The 26,613-nt window shown below is 50.3% G+C and overlaps 1 protein-coding gene across 4 annotated transcripts in view; it reads left to right on the top strand.

Moving 5' to 3' along the window:
- The window catches only part of rbms3 (RNA binding motif, single stranded interacting protein), a 166,132-nt gene that overhangs the window by 117,397 nt on the left and 22,122 nt on the right, over positions 1 to 26,613 (top strand). For all 4 annotated transcript variants that reach the window (XM_068332305.1, XM_068332308.1, XM_068332307.1 and 1 more), the window contains 2 exons: positions 8,218 to 8,375; positions 11,223 to 11,302. In XM_068332305.1, the coding sequence (XP_068188406.1) occupies positions 8,218 to 8,375; positions 11,223 to 11,302 (238 nt within the window). The remainder of the gene's footprint in view (positions 1 to 8,217; positions 8,376 to 11,222; positions 11,303 to 26,613) is intronic.

The raw sequence follows: 26,613 nt of genomic DNA, 5'->3' as shown, positions 1-26,613 counted from the left end.
GTCTCTTGCTGTCAGAAACAGCAAAACTTTGGTGAAACCTGCTTTTAAATGGATCTTCATTGCCCTCCTTTAACTTCGGTGTGACAGGAACTTTATGGGAAGTGATACTAGGAGTTTACTGTCCTTTACCCCGCCGGCCGGAGAGGTGATCAAGGATGGCCGTCTCCAATTTGCCCAATCTATCTCCAGTCATCTTTGGCCGGGTTATTGAGCGAGTCCGCCCATTTTTCAACAACGGTTTGTGTGTTTTCCATCATACTCAAGAGGCAATTTCCTGTGCAGCTCAAGTGGCAGTTGTCTTTTGCCTCCTTGTTCAATTAGGGGGGTAAAGGCGGGGGAAGAGAGCTTGAGGGTTGCAGTAATACTTATGGTCAAAATAAAAGCTTTTTGCGGAGACATCCTGTCATCCATCTCCCGGTAAATGATACATCTTCCTCTCACAGCGGCCGGAATGACCTTGTTTGTGTGGCCCTGTTAGCGGCGAGGGAGGCGGCGAGCGAGTCTGGAGATCCAGGCGGTAACGGGTAGAGCAGGAGAGAAAGGGTGGGCGGTCTTGCTTCGACCTCTGGTCCCTTTGGGGAGGCACCTCGCATAAGATTATCCCGACGCTCGTTAGACCCGACCTTGGATCACGTTACAAAACAGCATCTGGTGTAACGGAATGAAGACGCCATAAACTTGTGTTGATGTTCCATATTTATGTGGGGGCAGTTACCCCCCCCCCACATAAATATTTTCTCAGAGAATTAAAGTTTGGGTTAGAAGGAAGATTAATATGGGACGAGCAGAGTGTGCCAGCGAAAAAGCAGGCTAGTGGAGTTTAATGAGTTTTGTGTGTCGGCTGGGGAATCCGCTAGCGCCATGCTAATTACGTTGAGATCGGGGGTGGGGTGGGGGTGGGGGGTGCAGGAAGATAAAGACTCTGCCCAGCAGGAAGTGTCGAGATGCATGCACACATTTCATACCCGCCTGAAAGAGATGGAGGATGGCATGAATGATAGGCAACGCTGCCCCCTTTGGGATAGGAGGACAACTGCAGCGTTAGCAACGACAGAATTTTCCGCTGTGACTTTCAGCCGAATGCCACCTCCTCTTCCTCCTCCTCGTCTTCCTCGCTCTCCTTCTGTTTCACTCTTTCCTGCCGTCTCTTTTAACTTGGAAGGCGAATTTGCTTCCGGCACAGTTTAAATGAAACTTGCCCTCTTCCTGATGGATTCTAACCTTTAATATTCCGGCTCCTTTGTTGGCGAGTGTGTATCCGACTTTCATCATGCAATATGTATCATGATCGCCCCATCCCCCTCTTACCCACACGCCACCTTACACCCCTTATGCCCCGTCGGCCCTCGCCGTGAACAGATGAGAAGGAATCCGACTGCTCAGACTTCATCGGCCCCCGTAATTTATTTGTTTGTTTGTTTGTTTACGACTTAATCCTGCCAGTTTCATTAAAGCCAGAGCGGCCGACTCCGTCCTTTTGGCAAACCGGCGCGCCGCCTCGTGCACTCGCTCCCCCACCGCCGATTTTCCCGTGCGGAAAAGCCCCGTTGCCCCGTCTGCATTCCTTTCCAATTAAACCGGCATCATCTGATTCCAATTACTCTAATTATAGCAGCCAGGGAGCGGAGGGGGGGTGGATTGGCAGAGGGAACAGCGTGGCTGGTCTTCACACCGAAGAATGGGGGGGGCGGGGGGCAAGTGCAGCCGGAGGAGCCTTAAGGTCACCCCGAAGGCGACAACAGCAATAATCAGCCACAAATAGCGCCGACAACATCACAGCAACCACCGCCAACATGTTGGGCACACGCTAGCCTGTAATCACACAACACGCTTAACAAGGTCATGCTAATGGAAGGACACGGGTGTTGTTAATCACACCGCGGCGTGATGACCGATAATCCCCTCAGTTCGTCTTGGGAATGGACGACCGGTAATAAATCCCTCCGCCCTGTCTGGAGTCATGTGTGACACCTGCAGCCTGGAATGATGTCATCGCATGGAAGTCAGTCAGTGATACAGCATCTCGTTCTTTACCACGTGTTGGCGGATGGATACAACATCAGTGAGACCGCATCTCGTTCTTTACCACTATTTGGCGGATGGATACGACATCAGTGAGACCGGATCTCGTTCTCATTTGTGGAGTAAAGACGTAGCTCGTGTGTTCTCGTGACCGTGTGTTTTTTCTTTTCATTCTTTATATTGTTTACGTAACATACATAATTAATTATGCACAGGTAAAGTGATAAAAAAAATTTAAAAAATTTTTTTTCATAATTTAGGAGGTTTGGGGCTTTTTTACAAGACTGGAACAAATTAAAATGATTTTAGTTACTTTTAATGGGGAATTTTTACGATCTCAGTGACGGAATGGATTAAACTCGTATCTCATGTTCTACTGTATAAATATTTGTTCTTCTTTCTGAGTCTATCCTGGTCCCCCTTCGTCTTTCTTGCCCTGCCCCTCATTTCTGGTCCCCTTAACGCCGTTGCGTCTCTACATCTGGGTACCGTCTTTTGGTATCTCATCCGTTCCTCACAGGATGTCCGTTGCTCTCATCCTCTAGCAGACACCAAAGCCGACGCCACGCCGCGCCCGTTGCCACGTCGACTCTTCTTTGACAGCTGTGGCATCAAACTGTGGGCCGCGCTAATGACGCAGACGCTCTCAAATTAGGAGCTCATTAGATTCAGTCCGGATAGCGCGCTGGTGATTAGCCGCGACGGCTTGTTGAAGGATTTATAGCGCAGGCTGGCGTTTCCTGCTCGGCGTCGGTGTGTTTATTGTTTAAACTCACACAACAGGCCTGAACATCACATCCTGTCATCACCGCCGCGTGCATCTTCGCCGATTCACCAGAGTCACGTATCCGCGGCGGCAGCGGCGGCAGCGGCGGCGACGCTGACCATGTTAATGTCCTCTGGAACGGCGGTTACAGATGATGGAGCGCCGATGGAAATGCCAGAACCTACAGCGACATGTGACAGTTAATTATCCGCAGTCATCAAAGCCGGAGCTGACATCCGATGAAGGATGCTCATTCGCCGTCAACCTCACATGCGATCCTCCTTCATTACGAGTTTCACGTGACGTCTTCCCGTTTCCTGCTCGTCGTCTCCTTCGGTTGTCATGTCAACATCCGTCATGAGGGGCGGTGCTTCCTGATCCTCCACCGTTAAAGAGTTTCCTCCTTGGCTGCGTTCCCCAACTTTTTTTATTTTTCCCGGGTTGAGAGCGACGCGCCAGTCGGACTCGGCGGGACACCTGTGCAGGTTATTAGCTTCCCTCCGCCGTGTCATTAGCGTCCATAACAAACACATTATCTCCCTCTAAAACCGCCGCCGCCGAGCCTTTTAGGGCGGAACCAGACGGAAACGAGCATCCGTCCCTTCTATGTAGGTCATCCTCGGCTAACGATGCTCCTCCCTGGGCGGATCGGCTTGGTTTTTTTATTTCGCGTGACCCTCGCAATTTGACCAATTTTACGTTGGTTGGGTCGGAAACAATCGAGGCGACATACCGCGTCGTTTCCGTTTAATTCGGCTAAACGCGGATTCATCCGTCGGGCAGGAAGGGTGATGAACGAGCGCAGGATAGCGCATTCATTCTCTTCCTGTCTGTTTAAAATCAACGCGTGTTTTACGGTGGCTCTGGAGAACCCGTGTTTCGGCGCGGCAACGGGAACTAATACTCCGCATCGCGCTTGTAATTGAAAATCATTGCATCGGTTCCGCCACTGAACCTGACTGATGTCACATAAATGTTGATTTGTTCTGAGTGGCTTTCCCCGCTCAACACTTCCATTATTGCTTTTTTATTACTTTTGTTGTTGCTGTTTTCCATTGAGAAATAATTCTTTCATATATATTTCAATATTTTCCGCCGCCCTCGCCTCCGCCGCGCCGTCGCTTCTCCGCGCAAGACGTAAGGCGGTTAGACGTCGGACGCGTAGGTTTCACGTGGCGGCCGTGGCGTTCCCCCGGCGAGCCGTGCGACATTAAGGAATAACAAATGAGTCGGCGACCCACCGGTCGTTCTTCGGGATGTGTTTGCAGGAGCGGGGAAAACGGCGCTCGCTATTTGCTTTGCACTAGATTCATAAGTGAAAATTGCGTTGTGCCTCCATTTGGCGGGCGGGTGATGGAGTGGAAAACAAAAAGTGGAGCGGAAAACAAAAGACTTTGTCACGCTTCCTGGATTCGGATGACGTCGTTTTTCAACGGCCAATCAAAAAAAAGCCTGTAATAAAAGCTGGCGAGCCATCACCCCGACCAGTTTTTGTCAGATCAAGTACAAACAAATTTTTAGCATCGGAGCAAGCTACCCTTCTAGAACAGAACCGACAGAGCTGCTAGCATTAGCATTACAGCATTTTCCGTACTATAAGGCCCACCTTCAATGGATGGTCTATTTCAAACCCCTCTCATATATAAGGCGCACTGGGTTATAAGGCGCACCGTCAGTTTTTGAGAAAATTAAAGGCTTTTAGGTGCGCCTTATAGTGCGGAAAATACTGTAGTCTTTTAAGTCATGCTTGCCGTCAAATATTTCGCCATAGAGAAGCGTCGTGGGCGGAGCCACCTCCGTAACTCCGGTCCAGTCTGGCCGACAGGTTCTCGGACATAAGGGGAGGGTCTAATATGGATGCACCTCATTTGACACCGCGATGCAATATTTTCCGATCACTCCATTCGAGAAAGCCCTGCAGGGAATGTTTAAAGTTAGCATCCCGTTAGCTCCCGGTAGGAACAGAGCGACCGTATGGATAGAACGAGAAAAGATTACGTCACCGATTTGAAAAGGAGGTCAGGAAGGTGGAGATTTCTCCTCCATCAACAAACAGACTGAGGAAAGTCACGCGGAAGTCAGACGCCGGAGCTTTTCCCGCGCCGGTCCTGAGAGACATTTGCGTTTTTCGTCAATACAGGGAATCAAACGGCTCTATCCCCACCCCACCCCCGCTTCTTCAAAACCAAAACTATCACCAGCACTCCTCACCTCCACACGATGTCAGCCAGGAGGAATTCAATCTCAGAAATGATATCATGAATGATGCATGAGGCGCGGGGACGCGTTTACCCTGGAAACGACACAATGAGCTGTTGTTGCAAACACCTTAATGGAAAAATATGAAGGTGACGCCGACGGACACGTATCGCAAAAAAAAACAAAAAAACAGGAAGGTGTTTGCGAATGTTGTATGCTCTCCAATTAATTACTTTTTTAAGGGAAATTCCCCAATATTTTTACATCGGAAGTCCTGGGGGGGATTGTCTTGAGTGCATCCGAGCTGCGTTACACTATGCATGCATGAGTTTTGTGTCCTTGCGCCGGCGCGCCGGATACGACGGCGTCCCCATCTTCCATGTTAATAATGAATTTTTGATATCAGCTCCACATGAAATTTTAATCTCTGGAATATTAGCTCACTGAGGGAGATACAAAATCAAATCGGGGGGGGAGGGGGGTCGTGATTAAGCGGGCAAAGCGCATATCCACCCATTTAAATTCGCATTAACCCAGCATCAAAATGTATGAGCTGTGACACTGATGGCAGACGTAATCTTAGAGGTGTTACGTCTGTTGTCAGGTAAAGGTGTAATTCCATCAGCGCATATACGTCTTAAAAAAAGATGGATGGCTCCGGGATGATATTCCGGAATCGTCCGACTTATGTATTAGAAGGTCGTGAACGTTTCACCTCGAGCTCCGCTGAGATTTGGCGAATCAAAATCTCGCCTTAAAGCTCAATAATGCATCGCCCCGATTTGTTCCGCGTCAGACTCGGAATTATCCCGGAGAATGAGCGTACATCTTAAGGGAACGCTAAACTCCTCGGCGCCTCGGGGGCCGACCGGGCCTCGCTATTGGATGGCGCACACGAGAGGAATTCTACAGCGGCGTATGCTAATTTGTGAGATTCTTATTCAACCAGGTAGCGTCGTAATCCGTCCAGATGGCGCGGCGTGTTGAAGGTGAGCCTCGTGTTCCGCTGTTTTTATGTTTTTATCGCTTGAAAGAATTATCTTTTGCATTAAAATCAGGCTTTAATTAAAGCCGAACAAGCAGACGGTTCACAATGATGACATCACAGCACAGGCTTTGATGTCAGGCTTTTTAACGTCAAGTAACCGCCGCTAGGTTAGGCTAAGCCTGAGGGGATTGGAGAATGAATGAATGACAGGAAGTGATGTCATCCTGAGCAAATTTGGGGGGGGGGGGGGGCAAAGAATGAAAAAAGTCCGCAAATACAAAAGTTGGACAAAGGGAGAGGTCGAAAGACGGGATGAGTGAAGCGAAGGCTCGCCGTTTGATGCCCCGCCCCCGGTCATGACACTCATCTATCCGAGGAACTTTTATCGGATAAATAGATCCCGCCCCTAGAGCGCCGGGGGCCGAACCCGACACTTCTAACGGCCAACGTCTCGTCCCCCTCCTGCGCCGTCAGAGGGGCTTCCTTTAATGTGTCCTATCCGTCTGTCACATCAGCCGTCGTCGCCATCCTCCCCTTCCTTACCCCTCCCACCTTTTATAGCCGTGATCGACACACCAGATTTTCACCTCCGTTTTCTTTCCCTCTCTTTCCACTCATACCCAACACCCCCCCCCCCGGTAATGTTCTCGCAAATTACGGCGAGGTAAACAGACCAGGGTGTCCAAATGGAATAACAGCCACTGGGCTGTCAGCTCGGGCGCGGGGGCCATCCGTCAGCAGGAAATGACACGTCTAACCCCCGCCCCCCCCTTCCTCTTCCTGCTTGCACACAGTTGGGTTCCTCCTGTCCTCCTCGTGGCAAGGTGAAGGAATTATACTCGGAATAGCCCGCGGTCGTTCCATTAGCGTCACAACGATGCCACTCGAGGGGCGGGGCACCGCTAAGCGTGACGGCGTGATCCACGTGCGTGTACCTGCACACGCACCTCCATTACGGTTTCATTCACGACCTGACAGCCGAGCCTGAAATGACGTCTCCTCGCTGGAACCTGTTTCGCCCCCCCCCCCCCGTCAAAGCTTTCCCGTTTCGCCGTAACCTCCTCATCCTGGGTATCTGGGGCTTTGCAGCGCCGAACATCATCAAAGAGGAAACTTACCGTGACGGCGGCGTGATAATCCTCTGCAAACGTGGCCCTTCGCCATTAGCCCACGCACGCAAATTACCGCCTCTCATCCCGTCGCGCCGGCGAGATCGAGTTCATTCACGTAAAGTCTGGTATCGTCAGCATAGCGAGCGACTTTGTCAGTTAACTCTTTGATCCAGACCGCCCGACGGCTTCGGGATAATCCTACAAAACCGTCGCCTCACGTTTCCGATGAGCCTCAAAGGAAGGACGGCGACGAGTGTGCCGTCGATTTAATTACGCCACACGCGTTACGCAAACACCGTTGCATCGCTTCACTTCTCCGTGGCGCTAAGTGCGACAAACCTACGAAACATGGAAGTGTTTCTTATGCTTAAAGTGCAAAAGTCCTTGTGTTTTATAGACGGCGACTGACTCGTCTTTTCTGTGTGCAGGTAAAGTTTGCCTGCCCCCGTCTCGGACTCGTCTTCCTCTTGTCCTTGCTCCTCTTGTCTCCACGCCAGCGCTTGAGCTTTATGCGACAGGAATTGGCGAACGCGGCCTCTACTTAATATTTTCCCATCGTATTTATTTCATTCCATAAATTCTTTTATGGATGTTTGTCTCACTAAATTGCAACTACTCACAATTGTTATTCAAGACGGATTCGGAAGCTTTTATTTATGACGACAGATCCCGACCATTAAGAGATTGTCTTCCTACGTGGATCGCCGCGCAGCTTTCTGATCGCGTTAGCCGGAATAAAGGCATTCAATACACTTTTTTTACTGCAGTTTGAAAGGCAGAAGTTTGTTCCCGAGTGTTTGTTCGCACGGACGCCCTTTGGTTTTTTTACTTCCTTAACTGTTAGCGTTAGCCCACGGCTACGATGGTGGAAAGATATGAAAATGTGGTTAACATCCCCAACTCTGGCACGTCTGATTGGGTCGTTACCTGGTTGCCTACTCACCTGAGTAGGTGGGAAGTGAGGAATGGGGTGGAGCCAAGGGGGGAGGGAGCGGCTCCGCCCACCGTCCAGTGAGCGGCGGTCTCCAGGGGCGGGACGGGGCAACACGTCGCCTCTCCAGAGATGTTTGGTTTCGCCCTGCCTCAAAACCGTCATTGACGCCTCCTCCCTCCTCTCCCCGTTTCCATAGCAACAGGAGCAGGACCCCACCAACCTGTACATCTCCAACCTGCCCGTGTCGATGGACGAGCAGGAGCTGGAGAACATGCTGAAGCCGCTGGGACACGTCATCTCCACCAGGATACTGAGGGACGCCAACGGGGTCAGCAGAGGAGTCGGCTTCGCCAGGTACGCCGGAGCCCCCCCCCTTACCCAGACAGACCCACGTGAACACACACACCTGTACACACACACCTGTACACACACACCTGTACACACCTGTCGGAACTTTAAGGAAGGTTTGCGGGTCGTTTCGTTTGTTTGCGACGTTGCGTTGGGGATGAGTTGCGTTGGCCGATCTCCACCCGCCGCTTTTCATTTCGGCTCATTTATCCCTCAAAAACTGGCGTCCGACGCGTCCTTGGGCCGCCGGGCGCCCCGTCCTCTCGGCGCCTTCCTCCCTTGTTTACCTGGAGGTCGCCACGGCGACCACAGCGCTGCCATCTTGCAAGGATTTTTCTTAATGGCCTGCTCTGATTAATCGCTGAATTCCTCTGGTATTTACAGCGGGACGCACGAGCCGGTACTCGTGCACCAAAAGGTGACACGGCCGCGGGGAGGCGTGAACGACGACCTGCCATAGGCCACCTGTTCACACCTGCCCCCAGCAGGAGGAGGAAGAGGAGGAGGAGGAAGAGGGGAGAGCGATGGGAGAGTGAAACTATGGCCGGGTAGAAGAACTAATCATAGAGGTTATTATGAGGAGAAAGAGAAGGTGATGGGAAGGAGGCGACGACGCGCCGCCGGGAATGGAAAGCCGAGCCACGGAGCGGCGGCGGCGGCGGCAGAATGAAAACCAAGTTTTATCTCGCTACGGATCGTCAGGATTGAAGCGAATCGCTGATCGATCAGGAGCTCCGAGGAGGAGCGACGGGGATCGCGGCTCCTCCTCGAATCGGCAGACGGGTTTCGGGCCGGGGGGGTCGTTAGAGGGAGTAAACCCAGCTAAGTGTTTGTGGGCCGCTCCATTACCGTTATCAGAGCCCATTACCGCCGCCCAGCCCATAATCACTGCAGACAGCAGCACCTGATGCCATTAACCAGCAGCTCAGAGAGCCCCGCCTCCTCTCCCGCCTCCCACCTGGCCGGTCCTCCCCCCCAAAAAACAAGCATCTGGATGCTAGCTAACGGGCTAACGCGTTTTCTCACCGTTTAACGTCCACCTGCCGGCTGGAGGAGGAAAAACGATCCCAGGTTGAGTGTGTGTGTGTGTGTGTGTGTGTGTGTGTGTGTGTGTGTGTGTGTGTGTGTTGTCAGATGAGGGGTGAACAACAATGTAGAAAGAAATCATGGAATAAATGAAACATACAGACGGAATAAAGATCACGACGGTAAAAATACTTAATAATAAACTAAGAGACATTTTTAAACATTTTTTTAAACATTTTTTTAAACGTGTTTTTTGAACACGTTTTTTACAGGTAAGGGTTCCTAAATCCAAATGTAAATGTGTTTTTCACACACCTTCGATCAGATTTGTCATTTTAAACCCACACGCCTCGTCCCACAACACAGGAAATGAAATCCTCCCCGCCAAAATAAAATGAGAAATAAAGCAGGAATAATTTGAGTCCTATTTAAAGCTGTCAGTTGCTGAAGGCTGTCACCGAAGGCTTCATTATATTTGAGCTCCTTTTATTCCATTATTCATTCAAACACTTATTTAAATTCTGATTTAACACATTTCTACCTTATATTCTTCTTGGTTTTTACAAAGAATTGCATCTGTTTTGACGTTTAATGTTTTAGGAAACAGGATTTTTTTTTTTTTTTTTTTCGTTTGATAAAAAATATTTTATCAAATAATAAAATAAAGAAAATCTTGAAATTTTAGCCGTTCCATCCCTGATTTGCATTTTCTTTGAACGAGCTGGAAAACAGGGCTCCACTGATTTAATTTGGAGCCGCGATGCGTTCAAGGCCGGTGATTAGTGAACGACAGACTGACACCAGCTGGTTAATATCAGTCCTCTGAAACGCAGGGAAGACAGGAAAGAAGGAGGGATGAGGAGAGAGACGGATGACGCCAGGAAGTGTAAAAGATTACGTATTCGGAAAAGAGACGGAGAGAGAGGAGGATGTGGAAAAGGATGGAGAGAGAGAGGGATGAGGTGTGAGAGGAGGAGGAGGAGGAGGAGGAGGGTAACGCTGAACGATGGAGAAAATAAGCGAGGTTGAAAGATGGAGAGGAACGAGAGAGACGTCAAAAAGAAGAGGTGCAGACGGGCCGGAGTAAGATGGATGGAACGGAGGGAGCGATAAAGAAGCTCTGCTTTAAAAAAAAAAAAAAAGAGGATGAAGATGGAAATAGGAGGATGATGAGAGACGGGGAAGTGAGATTCTGACAAGATGATGCGAGTATTTACGAAGAGAGCACGAATATCCGCTCAGAAATGGGATTCTGCACATTCCGGGAGGATATTATATACCGTCGGCACGGGGATTTTTCAGTACGTCCCAGTTGGCCCGGAAACGCTTGAAACGGTCCTCCCCGAACCGTTTCGAGCGTTTCTGGGCCAACCGGAAACGCTTGAAACGCTCAGAAATGGGATTCTGCACATTGCGGGAGGATATTATATACCGTCGGCACGGGGATTTTCTTGGAACGTCTCGCTTGAAGCCCCGAAACGGGTTTGTTAATAGCGCCCCGATACTTTCGGGCGTCTAGTCTTTAAAGGGTTAAACAGCGCCACACCGCCACGACCATAAAACAAACGCGCCTCCCAACATTTTCGAGACGCTAGACATCAAAGCCAGCTAGCTCCGCCCACCGACGTTTGATCCAGTCAATTATGACGAAAAGATGAGCCGGGTTGTCCTCCTCCCACTCCAAAAGGAGGCGTGACTCTCCATCAGCTCCACCTTCCTCCTCCTTCGTCCCTCCATCCCGTTTTTGGGGGCGTGGCCGTCGTTCTCCCCCGCCGCGACGGTTAAAAGTCGAAGCTCGTCGACTTTAATCGACTCTTTCTGTTACAGGATGGAGTCGACGGAGAAGTGTGAAGTCGTGATTCAGCACTTCAACGGGAAATACCTGAAAACCCCGCCAGGCATTCCAGGTAAGCCCCTCCCCCTTCCTCCTCTTCCTCCTCCTCTTCCGCCGCCCATCATCACCGTTTAAACAAGAAACTTCCTTTCCAATTCGTTTATGCTAATTCCTTGCTGGACGGTTTTGATAGATCGCGAACGCGTCTGAGACGCCGGCGCCGGCGCCGTTGTCGTCTGGCGGCGGCGCCGCAGGCCTGCAGGACGGAGGAGCCCCCGTTTAATATTCACACTCGTGTCTCGGCTGTTCTTTGCAATCTACTTAAGAGCTCGCTCTCTCCCCCCGCCGTTACCACATCCTCCCTCCGTCCTATATCTCTTTTCTGCTGTCACCCCAGACGGTTTAGGGGGGGAGGGGGCGGCGACGGCGGCTGCTGAGGCGGCCCGGCCGAGGAGAAAACAGCACGGCGGGGAAAGAAAAGAACGGTTGCACTAAAAGCAGAATTTGTCCCGGTTTTCTTTCTTTTCTTCGACACATGAAGAGTCGTCAGTCAGCGGCGTTAGCGCTAGCGGTCGCTCACACCTGTGCAGGAGGGATTGGAGCCAACAACCCCTCATTATCTCACTCGTCTGGACTTCCAAGGAGAGACATTCCACAAAACGTTTGTGCTGGATCGTCTGATGACTCGCGTTTCGTTTCGCCGCTCTGACTTCTTTTCCAGACCCTCGCAAATAAAGGAGTCGTTGTTCGAAGCGACGGGATTGGTCGGCTTCCCGAAGATCTTCTGTTGGGGCTCCTCTGGGACGTCTCACTCTGAGGGCGTCCCAGATGTTCGCCTGCTTTGGATCAAAATCTAAAAAAAAAATTAAAAATTAAAAAGTAAAAAATAAAAACACGACGGTCGTCTGGTTTGAAAATCGATCCACAAATAACCACACCTCCACAGGTGTGACTCCTCCCCCCCTCTGGCCACACCTCCACAGGTGAGCTCGTTGAGCGTCCCGGGAGCGTCGATCCTTCGCTATTTTATTCTGAAAGGGCGTGCCCCTCGCTGACATCTAGTGGTGGAGTTGCAGATTGCAAACAGGTGACCACACCCACTCCAGGTGGGGGGAGGAGTCAACCTCCATCCATACTAAACCAAACGCCATCTGGCAGCTGACGCCCCCCCCCACCCCACCCGGAAATATTTCTCTATCAACATCATGTCTGATGTGTAAACAAGGGTACGCACATGTCAGCGTGTGTGTGTGTGTGTGTGTGTGTGTGTGTGTGTGTGTGTGTGTGTGTGTGTGTGTGTGTGTGTGTGTGTGTGTGTCCCCTGGGTCCTTTGCTATGCAGGGCATCTTCTTCATCCATCCTGCTTTGACAGCTCAACAACCCCCCCTCCAGGGAGGCCCCCCCCCCGCGCGCCACACACAGGCATATGTGTGTGTGTGTGTGTGTGTGTGTGTGTGTGTGTGTGTGTAACAGCTATGACGACTACACTGTGAGATCTGACACACAACCAGAAAGTTGTGCGATCGACGCCACGCACCGCCGCCTCTGACCCATGAGGAATGTCAACATCCGTACGATGCTAATGAAACCCCCATACACACTCCTGCACCCCCCCCCCGACACACACATAGCTGTGGTAGAACAAACACACCACGCAATGCACACACACACACACACACACACACAGCAAACACCCCAGTGTGCAAACGCTCTCAAGTCTATATCTGTCAGAGGTGTGTGTGTGTGTGTGTGTGTGTGTGTGTGTGTGTGTGTGTGTGTGTGTGTGTGTGTGTGTGTGTGTGTGTGTGTGTGTCCACCGGTCGCCGTCTCGTGTCAGGAAATAAGAACACGGGCACCTCCTGGTAAATTTAACCCGGCCTTGGGAAAACGAACAAACAGGAAGTCCGCCGTGTTTAACAGGAAGTGAGAGACCAATGGCGTGAGAGAGGGGCGGAGCTTAACCCCCCACACACACACGGATAACACTCGACGGCAGCAGATGGAGGCGAGCGGCGCCGTCGGCGGCTGGCAAACGCGTCCCGTTTTGGGTTTTTTATGGAGTAACGTTTGACTTCCTGGTGATTACATGGGATGTGGAGTCGACAGCAGATGGCGGCGAACACCCCGCCCACCCCCCCATCCTCAACCCCCCCAGTTTACGCTCAACTTTTTAATTAAAGCACGTCTCATTTTCAGGAAGTGATACGTCTCAGTTATAACAAACGGCTGCGAAAACCACGCAAAACGGCTCCGAAAAAATCTAGCTTCCTTCCGCCTCAGCTCCCGGTTTCCGGTTGGTATGGGCGGTGCATATCGGTCCACTCCAGCTCCGGCCCCCCCCCACCGTCTGATTGGGATTCAGAGCGAGGGGGGACGTGATCGATCGCCCTGATGGAGCGCTACAGCTGCTTAGCGATTCCGAGCAATGCGGCAGCCGCTCTCCCCAACGCCGGCGTCAGCCGTGAGTGTGCATAAATCCGCACAAAGTCATCCATACGCTACACACACACACACACACACACACACACACACACACACACACACACACACACACACACACACACGTGTAGGGCGAGGACGCATAGGTGCGGGCGTGTCGCTTTCCGGATATTAGCATGCGGCGTCGCGCGTTGTTTGTGGAACTAAATAAACCGCCGCGTGACAAACGATCCGTTTCCGTTCGGAGGTGAGAATAAAAGAGTCCGTCGTGGTTTTTTTCCGGCGGATGTTGGATTTATTCAATCCCGCAAAAATAAAGGTAATTTATGAAATATTACAACGGCGGTAAAGCAAACTGAAGTGAGCCCAACAGGGATGCTTCATGATTTACGCCGCAACCCTGAGCTCGGGGAAAGTCAAAGGAAACGCAGATAAAAAGTGATTTAATCCGCCGGCGCCGCTGAGCCCTGCTGAGTAAAGCCCCTCCGTCCCACAATGCATTAAACAGCTTAGAGATGACACCCCGGTGGTAAATGTAATTTCAACCGGAGATACATTAGCTATTGTTTGGTTTTGGCAGGTGAGTAATCCCGTGCACACGCCACGGCACAAAAAAAAAAAGAAAAAAAAAGGAAATTAATAACGTTTGAGGCGCGTCGGTAAACCTCGATTATATGTTGATTTTCTAAAATAAATTGCACAGAAAACTTCAAATGAAGTTAAAGTCAAGTTGAAACCCGTTAAACACACACGATATCGTGTTTCCGTACAATAAAGAACTGGGAATGGTTACCTTCAGCTCAGCCCGAGGACTACTTCATTTGAGTTACATCGTTTTTCGACAGTACCAAACGGAAACACGCAATAAATACGAAAATCTTGCTTCTATTTTTTTTACATATGTTAAACTTAAGGCCCGCGGGCCAGAAGTGGCCCCCCACATCACCCCCCAAGAGAGCATAAAGTGTCTAAAAGTAAATAAGTTAAAAACGCTTTGAACAAAAACTATATTTTCCCACAATGCAGTGATTCAGCCCATTTTAACTTTGATAAAAACATTTTGAACAAAGTTAACGTCCTAGCTTGTGTCTGATCAAACTATCAATCTTTATTGATTGATAGTTTGATCCTTGATTGATGGAGTTCTGTGGGTTTAATCACCTGATGAATTAAAAGGATTTATGTTAGAACAGAGAAACAAACAAACATGTTTGTAACTTGAATAAGTAATAAAATCATTATTAACATTAAGGAGTAGTTACATTTACTGTGGTTACAGTATTTTCTGCGCTATAAAGCGCCTAAAAGCCTTTCATTTTCTCAAAACCCGACGGTGAGCCTTATAATCCAGTGAGCCTTATAGTGCAGAAAATCCTGTACATTTATAATTTACATCAGGCCCTTTGAGGACAGCCGTTATGCTGATGTGGCCCTTGGTAAAAAATCAGTTTGACACCCCTGATCTGGAGGATAAGAAGCTACGCCTGGAGTCAAAACCGAATTCCCAAAAGCAACCGGGGACGTTGTTACATTTCCCCGTCCCCTAATTTCCATCGCTAATCCGCGGGAGCCTCGAACGACTCCTGAGAACCGCCGCTGCTTCGTTTTTTGGCCGAACTCCATCGAACCCCGCGGACGCTTCCCGTCGTTTATTTCCAACACGAGGCCTGCGCCACCGAGGGTGGCGGAAAAATATCCCCCTCCCCCGTTGGCGTCCTGACGGAGGCACCGGCACCAAGATAGCAGCGACAGCCCACGGTATTAAAGCGTCCCTCGCTGAATTAAGCCAAGTCCCAAATCACTTGGTAAGTCACAAAAAGCCCTTCTGAAACTGTCAGTCATACTTGAGTAATCCATGTTAATTTCTGCAATCCCTCCCACACTCCCCTGGCTAATAACTGGCCTGTCAGAAGGCGCGTCTACCCCCCCAACAACCCCCCCATGGCGAGTAGATTTAACGTACCGGTGGCACGGTTGTCATCGCGCCTCAGACACGCTTGTCTCTCCGAGGAAACACCGCCGGTTTTTTTTTTGGTTTTTTTTGTTAACACGTGGTTTTCCGCGTTGATTCTGCAAATTGTTTGCGACGGAAGCGAAAGGTCGGATCTATTACCGATTGATAATTCATTTAGCATCGCCGCCACCCGCCACACGGCGGCCATATTTCTGCCTCCCTGACAATCAGACAGGTTTTCGATAGCCGCCACCGATGATAATTAGCCCTCAAAACTCCCGTTCAGACGCGCTCCTCAGGATATTGTATGGTAATGAAATCTACCCTCTCCGCTTGAACCGTCCGACCCCCTTTCCCACCCCCCCGTTGACTCCGCCCGGCTCCCATTAGAGGCAGGGACACACAGGAAGTTATTATTGGCCTCCCCCCAGTAAATCAGACAGCTTCCTGCAAAAGGATCAATTTCCCCTGATGCACTTTCTCATTATAACCTTATCTCGCCCACAGACAATCATCTGGATTTGTCACGCTTTGTTTGTTTTCGCCGCCGAACCGCATCAATCCCCGTCCGTTAGCTCAGCGGCGCGGACGGAAGGAGACGCTAAAAATAAAACGTATATGTGGTGCGCCCTCGTGCATTCGCGCATCAACGCTCGCGGCTTCGTCTCATTGCGGATTTTTAGTAGGTAGTCACGTGACACCGTACACGCATTCTATTGGCTGACGGCGTCAGGAAGTGTGCTCCGTTCCGTGAGTCTCGGACGTCCATGAGGCACAGAAGTGCTTTAAACAGTCTATCAGAGTGTTTTAAAGGTAATACAGATAGAAGGTGGTTTAATATCAGTATGGGGGGGTTCAGAAACGTTTAAATTACTGTAAATAATAAGATAGTTTGTCGCCCTATCCCGGAATTCGTTATTCACGTGTGGTTCCTGGATCGCATTAACCGCGAGGAATGAGGGCGCACTGTACAGTATTTTCCGCACTATAAGGCGCAACGAAAAACCTTTCATTTCATCACAAACTGACAGTGGGCCTCCTAGTCCAGTGTGGTTTATAATCCAGTGTGGTTTATAATCCAGTGTGGTTTATAGTCCAGTGTGGTTTATAATCCAGTGCGCCTTATGGTCCAGTGCGCCTTATAGTGCGAAAAATACTGTACTTCCGAAACATGGAGAGAAGATGAACTCTGAGTCCGGGAAGCAAAACCTGGATTAAGTCGGGATTTTCAGAGGTTAAATTTTTTTCAGAAGTTTTGACCTCGGATGAGATGAAAGTCGACGCTGACCCCAGTGACCCCGGCCCAGCTGTCCGACCCACCCCTCCCCCGCGCCCTTCTATCTTAGTCTCCCCTTGTACGTTTTTGTCGTCCTTGCCTTCGTGCCGTCTCTCATCCATCTCCTACTCTGAACTTCGCTTTCACCCCCCCTCCCACACCTCCGCTCCCGCCCCCCTCCCTCCCTGACGCTCCTCAGTGTTACTGGATATAGCCGAGTGCACACGATATTAGCTGCAGCAAACAAGCACCTGAGGCTGCCATTGTTATGAGGAACATTTTTCCTCTCCTCTTTGTTGGACGTGTTTTCATCCCGTCCATCGATGTGTGTCAACGGCAGCTGACGATTATCACCGCCATCTTTCTGTTGTTTGTTTGTTTGTTTGTTTGTTTGTCGGCGGAGGCGGAGCAGCGATTTCAAAATCCGATTGAGACGATGGCAGAAAAATGATTCTTCAAGGTAGATTTTAATATTTAAATGAGCTGTTAGCCATGTAGCTCCAGGACGAGCGATATTGAACAGTCGTGGTCCCCAGATGATAGACCGATCATTGCGACTGAATTGTTTTATGAGATTGATTTCCTCAGCCTCCGGTCGTCTGGTGCTAATTAGCAATTTTTTAGCATGCTAAGATGGTGTGAGCTCTTTAGCGTGTGAGCTAGCTGCTCAGTTACCTGGAGCGTTGGGTCTCAATGACATCAGAGGTCAGTTTGAGTGACAGATCAGAGAATCCAAGGATTAATCTGATCTGTCACTGCAGGATTAAACAAATCTGCAAACCTGGCAACGCAACAATCATTTCATCTTTAGCTGGGATGATAGCAGGGTTAGCTCCAGGAGCGGCACCAGCACAAAAACGACGCGTCCTTTTAGCATTCATTTCTGTTAACGAGCAAGTTTCTTCTTAGACAGGAAGTCGTTCGTCTGAAGGTGTGTCGCCCGACCTCCAGGTGTTTCTTTCTCTAATTCTTCCTGGAACGAATTCTCCGCCGCTCCGGTGAAGGATGAGCGAGGGCGTCTTGAGATGCGCGGGATATCTTCACGGATCACCGGGTTCTAGGTTTTTGACATCAGTCGGCTTAATCTAACGCCGGACCCGAGGCGATGCATCGCTTTCAGAGGTACGGCGGCCCACCCGTCTCCAGAACCAAGATTAAGTTCGCGGAGTAGGACAATCAAGCTCCCAGATATCCGAGCAAGAGCCTAGGGCCGTTCTCCGGTTTCTACCTTTCATTTGATCGGAGTATCACCCATTAGCATATTTTAAACCCCGGCAAAACACCGTGACTTCTCTCCGGGTCACCTGACCTGCCAGAAGTGACCTTAAAACTGTCTGCGCTGGCCGTGTGCTTGCGTCAGGGTCAGGCAGCATCGGTTACACCCAGCCGGCGGTGTCACCGTCCCGGGACGAGGAGGGCAAGCGAGATAAATCCAGCTCCCGCCCCCAAAATAGAGTCGGCACCTCCATTAGAACAGGACGCAGGCTGTGTGGGAACAAGCAGAGGTCACCGTGGTCAGCAGAGTTATTTCTGTAGCGCCACCGGAGCACCGGGAGTCGACGCCCATTCATTCATCTGACTGCCTGCCAGCAGGGAAGGGGACACACACACACACACACACACACACACACACACACGGATACACAAAATAAAACACGTAAACACCTTCTAGCTTTGCCAGGGAAGTATCAGCAGGAGTGGGACCGGTTCCATTTCGGAGAACTTACCGAGACGGCGTCCAATGGTTTCTGACGCCGGGGGCTATTTGTGTCCTCATTATGCGTCGTGTTTCTAAGAGCCACGAAACGATGGAAACACACCTGGTGGCGACGGCTGACCCCACGTCTTGGCCACCCTGGGCCCTGGTTTTCCTTCATATCCCGGCTCCTTTATTTATTTTTTTGCTTCTTTTACTTTTCTGGACGAGGCGTTCAAGGCGAGGATGCAAAATAGGAAAACACACCGGCATGCCAGCACAATGATTTGTTCTTTGACACACACACACACACACTCACACTCACACACACATCAATAGTCCATTAGGACAGTGTTGCTTTCATTACCTCCAGCTTGGCCCTGAGCCTTCGGAGTGGAATGCAGCGGCGGCCAGGATTGGGTCTATATCGAGAAAGGAGTGGTAATTGCCGTCTCTCTGTTCTCTCCATCCGGAGCGTCAGGTGGAAAGTAGGAATCTGTGGTATCGGGGGAATACCCCGCTGTGCCGCGCCACATCTCGCCATGATTGTCCTTCCCCCCGCCGGGCGCAAGTAATGGCGGGAAACACAGAGCTGGAAGCCCTGGGAGTCCGACTGCCACTCCAACAGTACGCCTCTGTGGGGATAAGGAAAGAGTCGTCAGCGTAGAGGCGTGTAAAGATAAACCCGCCTGGAAATCGCACTTTTCATGTCTTGTTTGCCTAGCGGGGTAAACGAGTCGTTCCCGTCCTATGGCTCCTCCCCCCCGCCTGGAAGGGGGAGTGTCTTATGTTTCACCTGCATAAAGTCAACATGACTTATTCCTCTTGTGTTTTTGCTAATCCCACCGCCAGCGTCTGCAGTGTGACAGCATTAGCATAGCATGTGGCTCTGTAGGTGGTCGCTTTCCCGCGGCGGAATTCCCAACAGAAGTGTCACGGCTGGGATGATTCCGTGTTTTCCTATTTACCGCGCGGGTCTTCATCCTCTTACGCACCGACACGCAGTTTTTTGAGAATTACCTCGAGCCGGTCGCGTCTCTCTTTTCGACTCCAGACGTGATCTCGCCACAGATGCATCCAGATCAATTTTTCAGGCCGTCTTATTCTGCGGCGGTGTGTGTGGGGGGGTAAGTGTGGGTGAGGGGGGCGGATGGAGTGCGGGTGTATCCAATTTCAGCCTGCAAAGCAAATGGCCTTGGAGATCAAGGATAATACAGCAGATTTCTAAGTCGAGCTGATATCGATTCGCCCTGCCCCCGCTGAACTCCCCTTTGTACCTCCTCCATGTAAGCTTTTAAATGTTAGCGGCTTAATGGCCCCTGATCTATAAGGGCCACGACGGATGACCCTTATGAATCTAGGCCCTCTGGTTTTCTACTGGTGAGCGCGGTTGGTCTTCAAGACCAGGTTTTACTGGTCTGAGTTATTGAACGTGTCTGAATCACAGAAAAAAACGCCTCCATCATTGAGGGCGTCGCCCGCACCACATCCAATCAGGACGAACGTCATGAATGTTTGTCTGTAATTGTTAGTTCATGATGAAAATCACCAGACACAGAAGTCCTCAACATACGAACAGTTTGATTGTAAGTTGAATTGTGTGTAAGTCGTTATTTATTAAATTTCAATCTCTAATCTCCATTTGAGGTCATTTAAATATCATTACTACTCTAAATACTAAAGTAATGTTATTACTACTCTAAATACTAAAGTAATGTTATTACTACTCTTAATACTAAAGTAATGTTATTACTACTCTAAATACTAAAGTAATGTTATTACTACTCTAAATACTACAGTAATGTTATTACTACTGTAAATACTAAAGTAATGTTATTACTACTGTAAATACTAGAGTTCTATTCCATCAGGCTGACCAGAAACAATTACAGGACATTAAAACAACACAGAATAAATAAAATATACGTTCAGGTCGTTTAGAGTTCAGTCGTTCTTGATTATATGTCAATTTTTTTTTAAAATATGCAGAAAAATAAAAATCACGAGAAAATAGTTAAACGCTCTTAAATATCATTCAATGTATGCTACATGTAGCATGTAGCTTAGCTTTAGATTAAATTGTTGATGTCGACAATCCGCTGTAGGTACTGTAGCACGTAGCGTGTAGCTTGCCTTAACAACAAGAACTGCGTGAACACAGCGATGCTGCCGTAGTGGCAGAAAGCAGAACTACAGGAGGAGAGTCAGAAATGGTGACGCAAGTTTGTTTGTATCTTCAAATGTTCGTAAGTCGAGGACTAGCTGTACTTACTGTTTTAGTACAGCAGCGTTGTGCTGGAGGCCACTCCCCCTCTGGTGAACGACTGACCACCCAGATGCTGGGGTTTCCATGGAAACCTGATGTTTTGCATTCCTGTCCTTCAGTTCTGTGCAGTGTAGGCATTAATCAAACGAGCGTTCGTCGGTTCTAACGGGTTCTGATGTTCTGTCTCACACTGAGCGGCGCTCTTGGCGCCCCTCTGTGACTCTACGTTCTCCGTCTCCCTCGCCAGCAGGAGGCGTGCAATCAGAAGTTTGTCGTCCTGCCAGTTAGCATTTAGCTCCGTCTCTTTCAAAGCCTTTCAGCCGCATGTTTGAAGATCGATGTCCGAGGAGAGGAAAAGAACATCAAAATGGAATGGAACCCTACTAAACCTGGGTTCCATCCTGGGTTCTATCCTGGGTTCTATCCTGGGTTCCATCCTGGGTTCTATCCTGGGTTCTATCCTGGGTTCTGTCCTGGGTTCTATCCTGGGTTCTGTCCTGGGTTCTGTCCTGGGTTCTGTCCTTGATGCTGCATTGATCGGTCTCATCCCGTAGGACACAGGGTTCCCCACGCTGCTGAAAACCTGCCCGATGTTGTTTGTCAACATGCCCCCACTCTCTGCCCCACTGCCCCCCCAGGGGTCGAGACACGCCAGCCTATCGATTGGGTCCTATTAAGCAGGCTGAGAAAAACAAAAAGTCTTTTCATCACTTCTGAGCTGTTGAGGCAAGAACTCTTCTCTATAGGTCAGCTGTTCTACCTGACCACGCCCTCTACAGGGGGCGGGAACCCAGGAAGGAAGTGATGTCAGAGTTGTAGTTTTTGTTGAGTAGTTAATGACGACAAAGACGAGCTTTAAGGAGGCGGGTCGGAGAAGCTGATGGGCTTTGAAGTTAGTTTAGCATCAGCGCTAGCCGCGACAGGTATCCTAAATTCTGGATTAATTTATCCTGACCCGAGGTTAAAAACTCAGAAAGCCTTGCTGAGTGTTTCAGGAGATAAACCGGCGAACGCTGCCGTTTCCTTTGAAAACACTTGAAGTACTTTGCTTTGCATGCAGAAAAAAAAAAGATGGCGCTTTATTGTCAGCAGCTTTTCTGGGAGGAAGACTAAAGGAAATTAGCGTCAAGCTGCTAACAACAAAGAGAATATCTGAGAAACGAATGAATTATGAGCGTCTGCGGCGGCGTTTGAAGTTCAAACGAACAGGTGGGGGTCTGTCGGGACAGGCGCCGTCCAGCCTCATCGGGTCTGGACTTCCAATCGGATGCGCTCGGATGCAGACGTGTGATGAAGGTGGGCGGCAACGTACGTCGTCGGTCGACGCTAAACCTTCGTTAAATCATTCGCCGCAGTTTTCTTGGTTGAGTTAAAGGTGGAACCGGAGGTCAAACGGGGCGACGCAGGAACGCCGATGGAATTAAAGTAGAAGAAATAAAAACTGTAGAAGAAGAAAAGCAAACGACAACGACTACGACAAGGACAACAACGGGATGAGACAGAAAATAACCGAGCAGCGAGAAATGAAAGATGAGCAGATACGAGTTTATGAATGACGGGGAAATAATGCAAATGTTCTGTGTGTGTGTGTGTGTGTGTGTGTGTGTGTGTGTGTGTGTGTGTGTGTGTGTGTGTGTGTGTGTGTGTGTGTGTGTGTGTGTGTGTGTGTGTGTGGCACCTGCAGCTTCTATCAGTGGAAAGCTCCTTTCAGCACAGCTTTAATTACAGTGTTTGAAGACCGATCGTGTTCAGATGAGTCGGGTTCAGATGAGTCGGGTTCAGATGAGTCGGGTTCAGATGGGTCGGTTCCAGACAGGTCGGGTTAAATGAGTCGGGTTCAGATGAGTCGGGTTCAGATGAGTCGGGTTCAGATGAGTCGGGTTCAGATGGGTCGGTTCCAGACAGGTCGGGTTAAATGAGTCGGGTTCAGATGAGTCGGGTTCAGATGAGTCGGGTTCAGATGAGTCGGGTTCAGATGAGTCGGGTTCTGACGGGTCAGATCAATTGGGTTGGGCTCAGACGAGAGCGGTTCGGATGAGTCGGGCTCAGACGGTTCGGGTTCAGACGGTTTGGGCTCAGATGAGTCGGGTTCAGATGAGTTGGGTTCAGATGAGTTGGGTTCAGATGAGTCGGGTTCAAATGGGCGGGTTCAGATGAGTTGTGAGTCGGGTTCAGATGATTCGGGTTTCAGATGAATCTGGTTTGATTGAGTCGGGTTCAGACGGGTCGGTTCCCACGCAGCCGACCACCAGCCGTTCGCCGCCACCGAACCACCTGACCCTCAATCAGCCGCGCTGCCACTCTTCATCGATTCCCAATCAGCTACAGTAAAGGGGGGGCGCCATTGAACCCCAACCCCCCTCAGGCTCCCCCACCTCACCCCCCCCCCTCCTTATTAGTCAGGTGCCCGGCTTTCATTGATCATAAATCAACGTCATTGGTGGCATTGATCGTCAATCACCCCCAGTGACATTATCGACCCGTCCAGTCCCCCGGTCACAGCCCCCACCACCCCCCCCACCCCCCCACTGCCCAGCTGAGGCGTATTGATCGCCCTCAGATCCAGTATTGAGGGCTCGTTATTGATAATTCATTTATGTTGCTGTAATTTCATTTTCTTTGCTGTCCATACTGGTGTTACTGGAAACCCAGTTAGCAAACACACAACCTCTGGTGGTCTGTGGGCGTGGGGGTGTCATTTGAATCACATGACCTCCCTTTCGCCTGGTGTCACCCGGTTTGACCCGGTTGGGCTTGCCTTCGTTTCCTCGCGTCACCTGTTGGGTGTTTCGGTGTTTTCTCAGCTGGTGTCTCGTTTCCAGCGTTTGGTGATAATCGGGGATTTTCTGAAGCCGCCGTGGAGCGACCGCTCGTAATTACTGCCCTGTGTGTGTGTGTGTGTGTGTGTGTGTGTGTGTGTGTGTGTGTGTGTGTGTGTGTGTGTGTGTGTTAGCATCACACACATCTGCCGCTGCCACTTTAAAACGCACTGGCCTGCAGGAACCAGAGCCGTTTGGACCGCATGCGGTGACGACTGTCGGCTCGTGTAAATGTTATTTTAATAACGCTGTCATTAGCGCTGGCGCAGGCTAACCTCAGCGCGCTAACGCCGCTCTGACGGTTGTTTGTTTTGTGGCCATGGCAACCACCCACCCCCCCCCCGGGCGGGATTAGCTGACGAAGCTAGAATGAAGGGAACCGGAGCGTCGCTGCTAGTGGAGGCGGAGGCGGCTAGCGGCTGGCTAGCACACCCAACCGTTGGCACGGCAACACGATGGATAGAAGATAGATAGATAGATAGATAGATAGATAGATAGATAGATAGATAGATAGATAGATAGATAGATAGATAGATAGATAGATAGATAGATAGATAGATAGATAGATAGATAGATAGATAGATAGATAGATAGATAGATAGATAGATAGATAGATGTGCAGACGGGTGATAACCATGACGGGGAGCGATGCGATGGGGGGAGGCGGACGGCGGGGGGGTGAGATGGATTAGCATGTCAGCGCCTCCCTCCATCACATCGCTCTTGTTAAGTGTGCAGCGGCTCATCGATCAGCGTCGGCCCCCCCGCGTCCGGGGGCTTCTTCCCTCCACTCGTCTTCCTCTGATCCATAACGGGATCTCAGGCCTTCGGCGGCCGTCGTGGATCCGGATCCGTCTCTGGGAACGCCGGATCGATGGCGATAGACGGAAGACGGGGAGTCGAGGTGTCCTGGACGTCCTCCGTCTATATGCTAATCGTCGGTAGGGTATGGATCGTCCCGTCACCCCCGTCGTGACGCCGTACGTGTCTCCATCTACTTTCCCCTCCCCTTCCTGGTTGTCTCGCTCCCCCCGGCGGCGCTCTCCTCCCAGCATTCCCTCCATTTATCAGTCTGTCACCGAGCCGCGTTCGCCGTCGCCGTCAGCGAAAAACGGCCGGCGGACCGTCTTCATTTCCAGGCCGGCGTGACAGTTGTGAGAGGTATCGACTGGGATCCGTCAAAGCCCCTCCCCCTCCCCCATCGGGAAGCTTCCGCCGCCGCTCGTCTTCCCGGTCGGCCATCATCCCGAGCATGTCGGCGTCGCTCGGAAAATGGCGACGTATACCCGCCGCTACTCGTCCGTGTCGCTTCCTGCTCGCTGCTTGTTGTCTTCATCTATTTCTAGAACCTCATCACTTTGCGTTCCCTTGTCCCCCCCCCCTTCGTTTTTTCCCCTCGTTTTCCCATAAGGCACTGCTTCCTCGGTTTGGGTAGACAGGTCAAGCTCGCTGATGGGAATCCGACAGTTGTTGATCCAATTAGAGATCCCTAGAGCCGTGTCAGCGCTCAGCAGAATTCCAATAATTCTTGGTTTTTCTTCCTTCTCGTTCTCCGGGCGCAAACGTTCCCGCGCTAACGGCTCGATGACGTATCCTAGATAACTCGTGGAACGTCGGGAACTCTCGACCAACTTTGTTCCTTTTGGCCGGAGCGATATCCTTTGGGTCAAGTATCTCAGCTGTTCCCTCCGTTATCCAAAGACTCTTGAAGACGTTTCACCTCAGATCCAAGAGGCTTCTTCAGTTCTCGTAGTGTTTGGTCTCGTCCCGGCTTATCACGCCTGTGAGGTGTGGTCACCTGACTCTATCTGGCCTATCTGACACTCTCTCTCTCTCTGTCTCTGACCCTGTCCTTCTCTTCCTTTTATTTCTTTTCCACCCAACCGGTCAAGGCGGATGGCCGCCCAAAAGAGTCTGGGTCCTGCCCCGAGTTTCTTCCTCAATGAGGGAGTTTTTCCCTGCCGCTGTCGCTAATGCTCTGGAGGGTTCTGTTGGGTTTTTCTGTCTGTTAAAGCGCTTTGAAATGTCTGTTGCCATGATTAAGAGATATATCAATAAAACTTGATTGATAGTCGAGTCTCTTGGATCTGAGGTAGAACGTCTTCAAGAAACTTTCTTAAAGTCCAGAGGATCGGCCCAGTTTGACTCCGGGAAAGTTAGAGCCCTCCTCCGTAACAATACTTCAGTAATCCCTCGCTTATTAGTGTCTCAAGATGATTTAGTAGGTAGTCACATGATACCGTACTCGCGTGCTATTGGCTGACAGCATCTGGAAGTGCGCTGTGTTCCGAGACTCATGAAAGAAACACTTTTCTTTAATACAAAAGTGCTTTAAACAGTCTATGAGGTGGTCCTGGAAGCGTCCATTCCACCAAACCATTTTTTACCCCAACACGTTTTGCGACTCGTTGACATTCCTGCGTTGACCCAACCGTTCCGCCCCAACACGTACACTCCAATCCTGAGCGCCCACCGCGGTACGACGTCCTGATATCTTTTCTGTACGTCTCCCAGATAGACAAGAAAGTTGTCCGATTTTCCGGCTTCCTCCTCCAGATGCCGGCCCACAGGAAGTTCCCGTTAGGGCTTTAATTACTTGTCCACGCAGCACTAATAAGTGAAACTCGCAACAAGCTCCAATTTAAATTGCTATTGTAATTGCACCGCCAGATACAGAAGTACATCTGCATGCACTTATTGCTTCGTTTAGCGGATGCTAATGCGTCCATTGATGCGCAGGAAGCCGTGACTATCTCCTCAGAGCCAAAACAGGAAGTCTGGAGTGCGACTGAAGCGCGGCTAGCGGCGCGGACGTCTTGCTCCGGATAATCTCCTTTCTGCTTTAGCGTGCACGCTTTAATGCGATCGGTCCCGTTGTTACACATGTGGGCGGCGCAGCGGTCACCCCTCGTTAACCGTTGTTTACCCGTTCCC

Source organism: Antennarius striatus, chromosome 14 (assembly GCF_040054535.1).
Source record: "Antennarius striatus isolate MH-2024 chromosome 14, ASM4005453v1, whole genome shotgun sequence".
In the NCBI taxonomy this organism is placed as follows: Eukaryota; Metazoa; Chordata; class Actinopteri; order Lophiiformes; family Antennariidae; genus Antennarius; species Antennarius striatus.
This window is presented reverse-complemented; position numbering and strand designations above follow the sequence as displayed.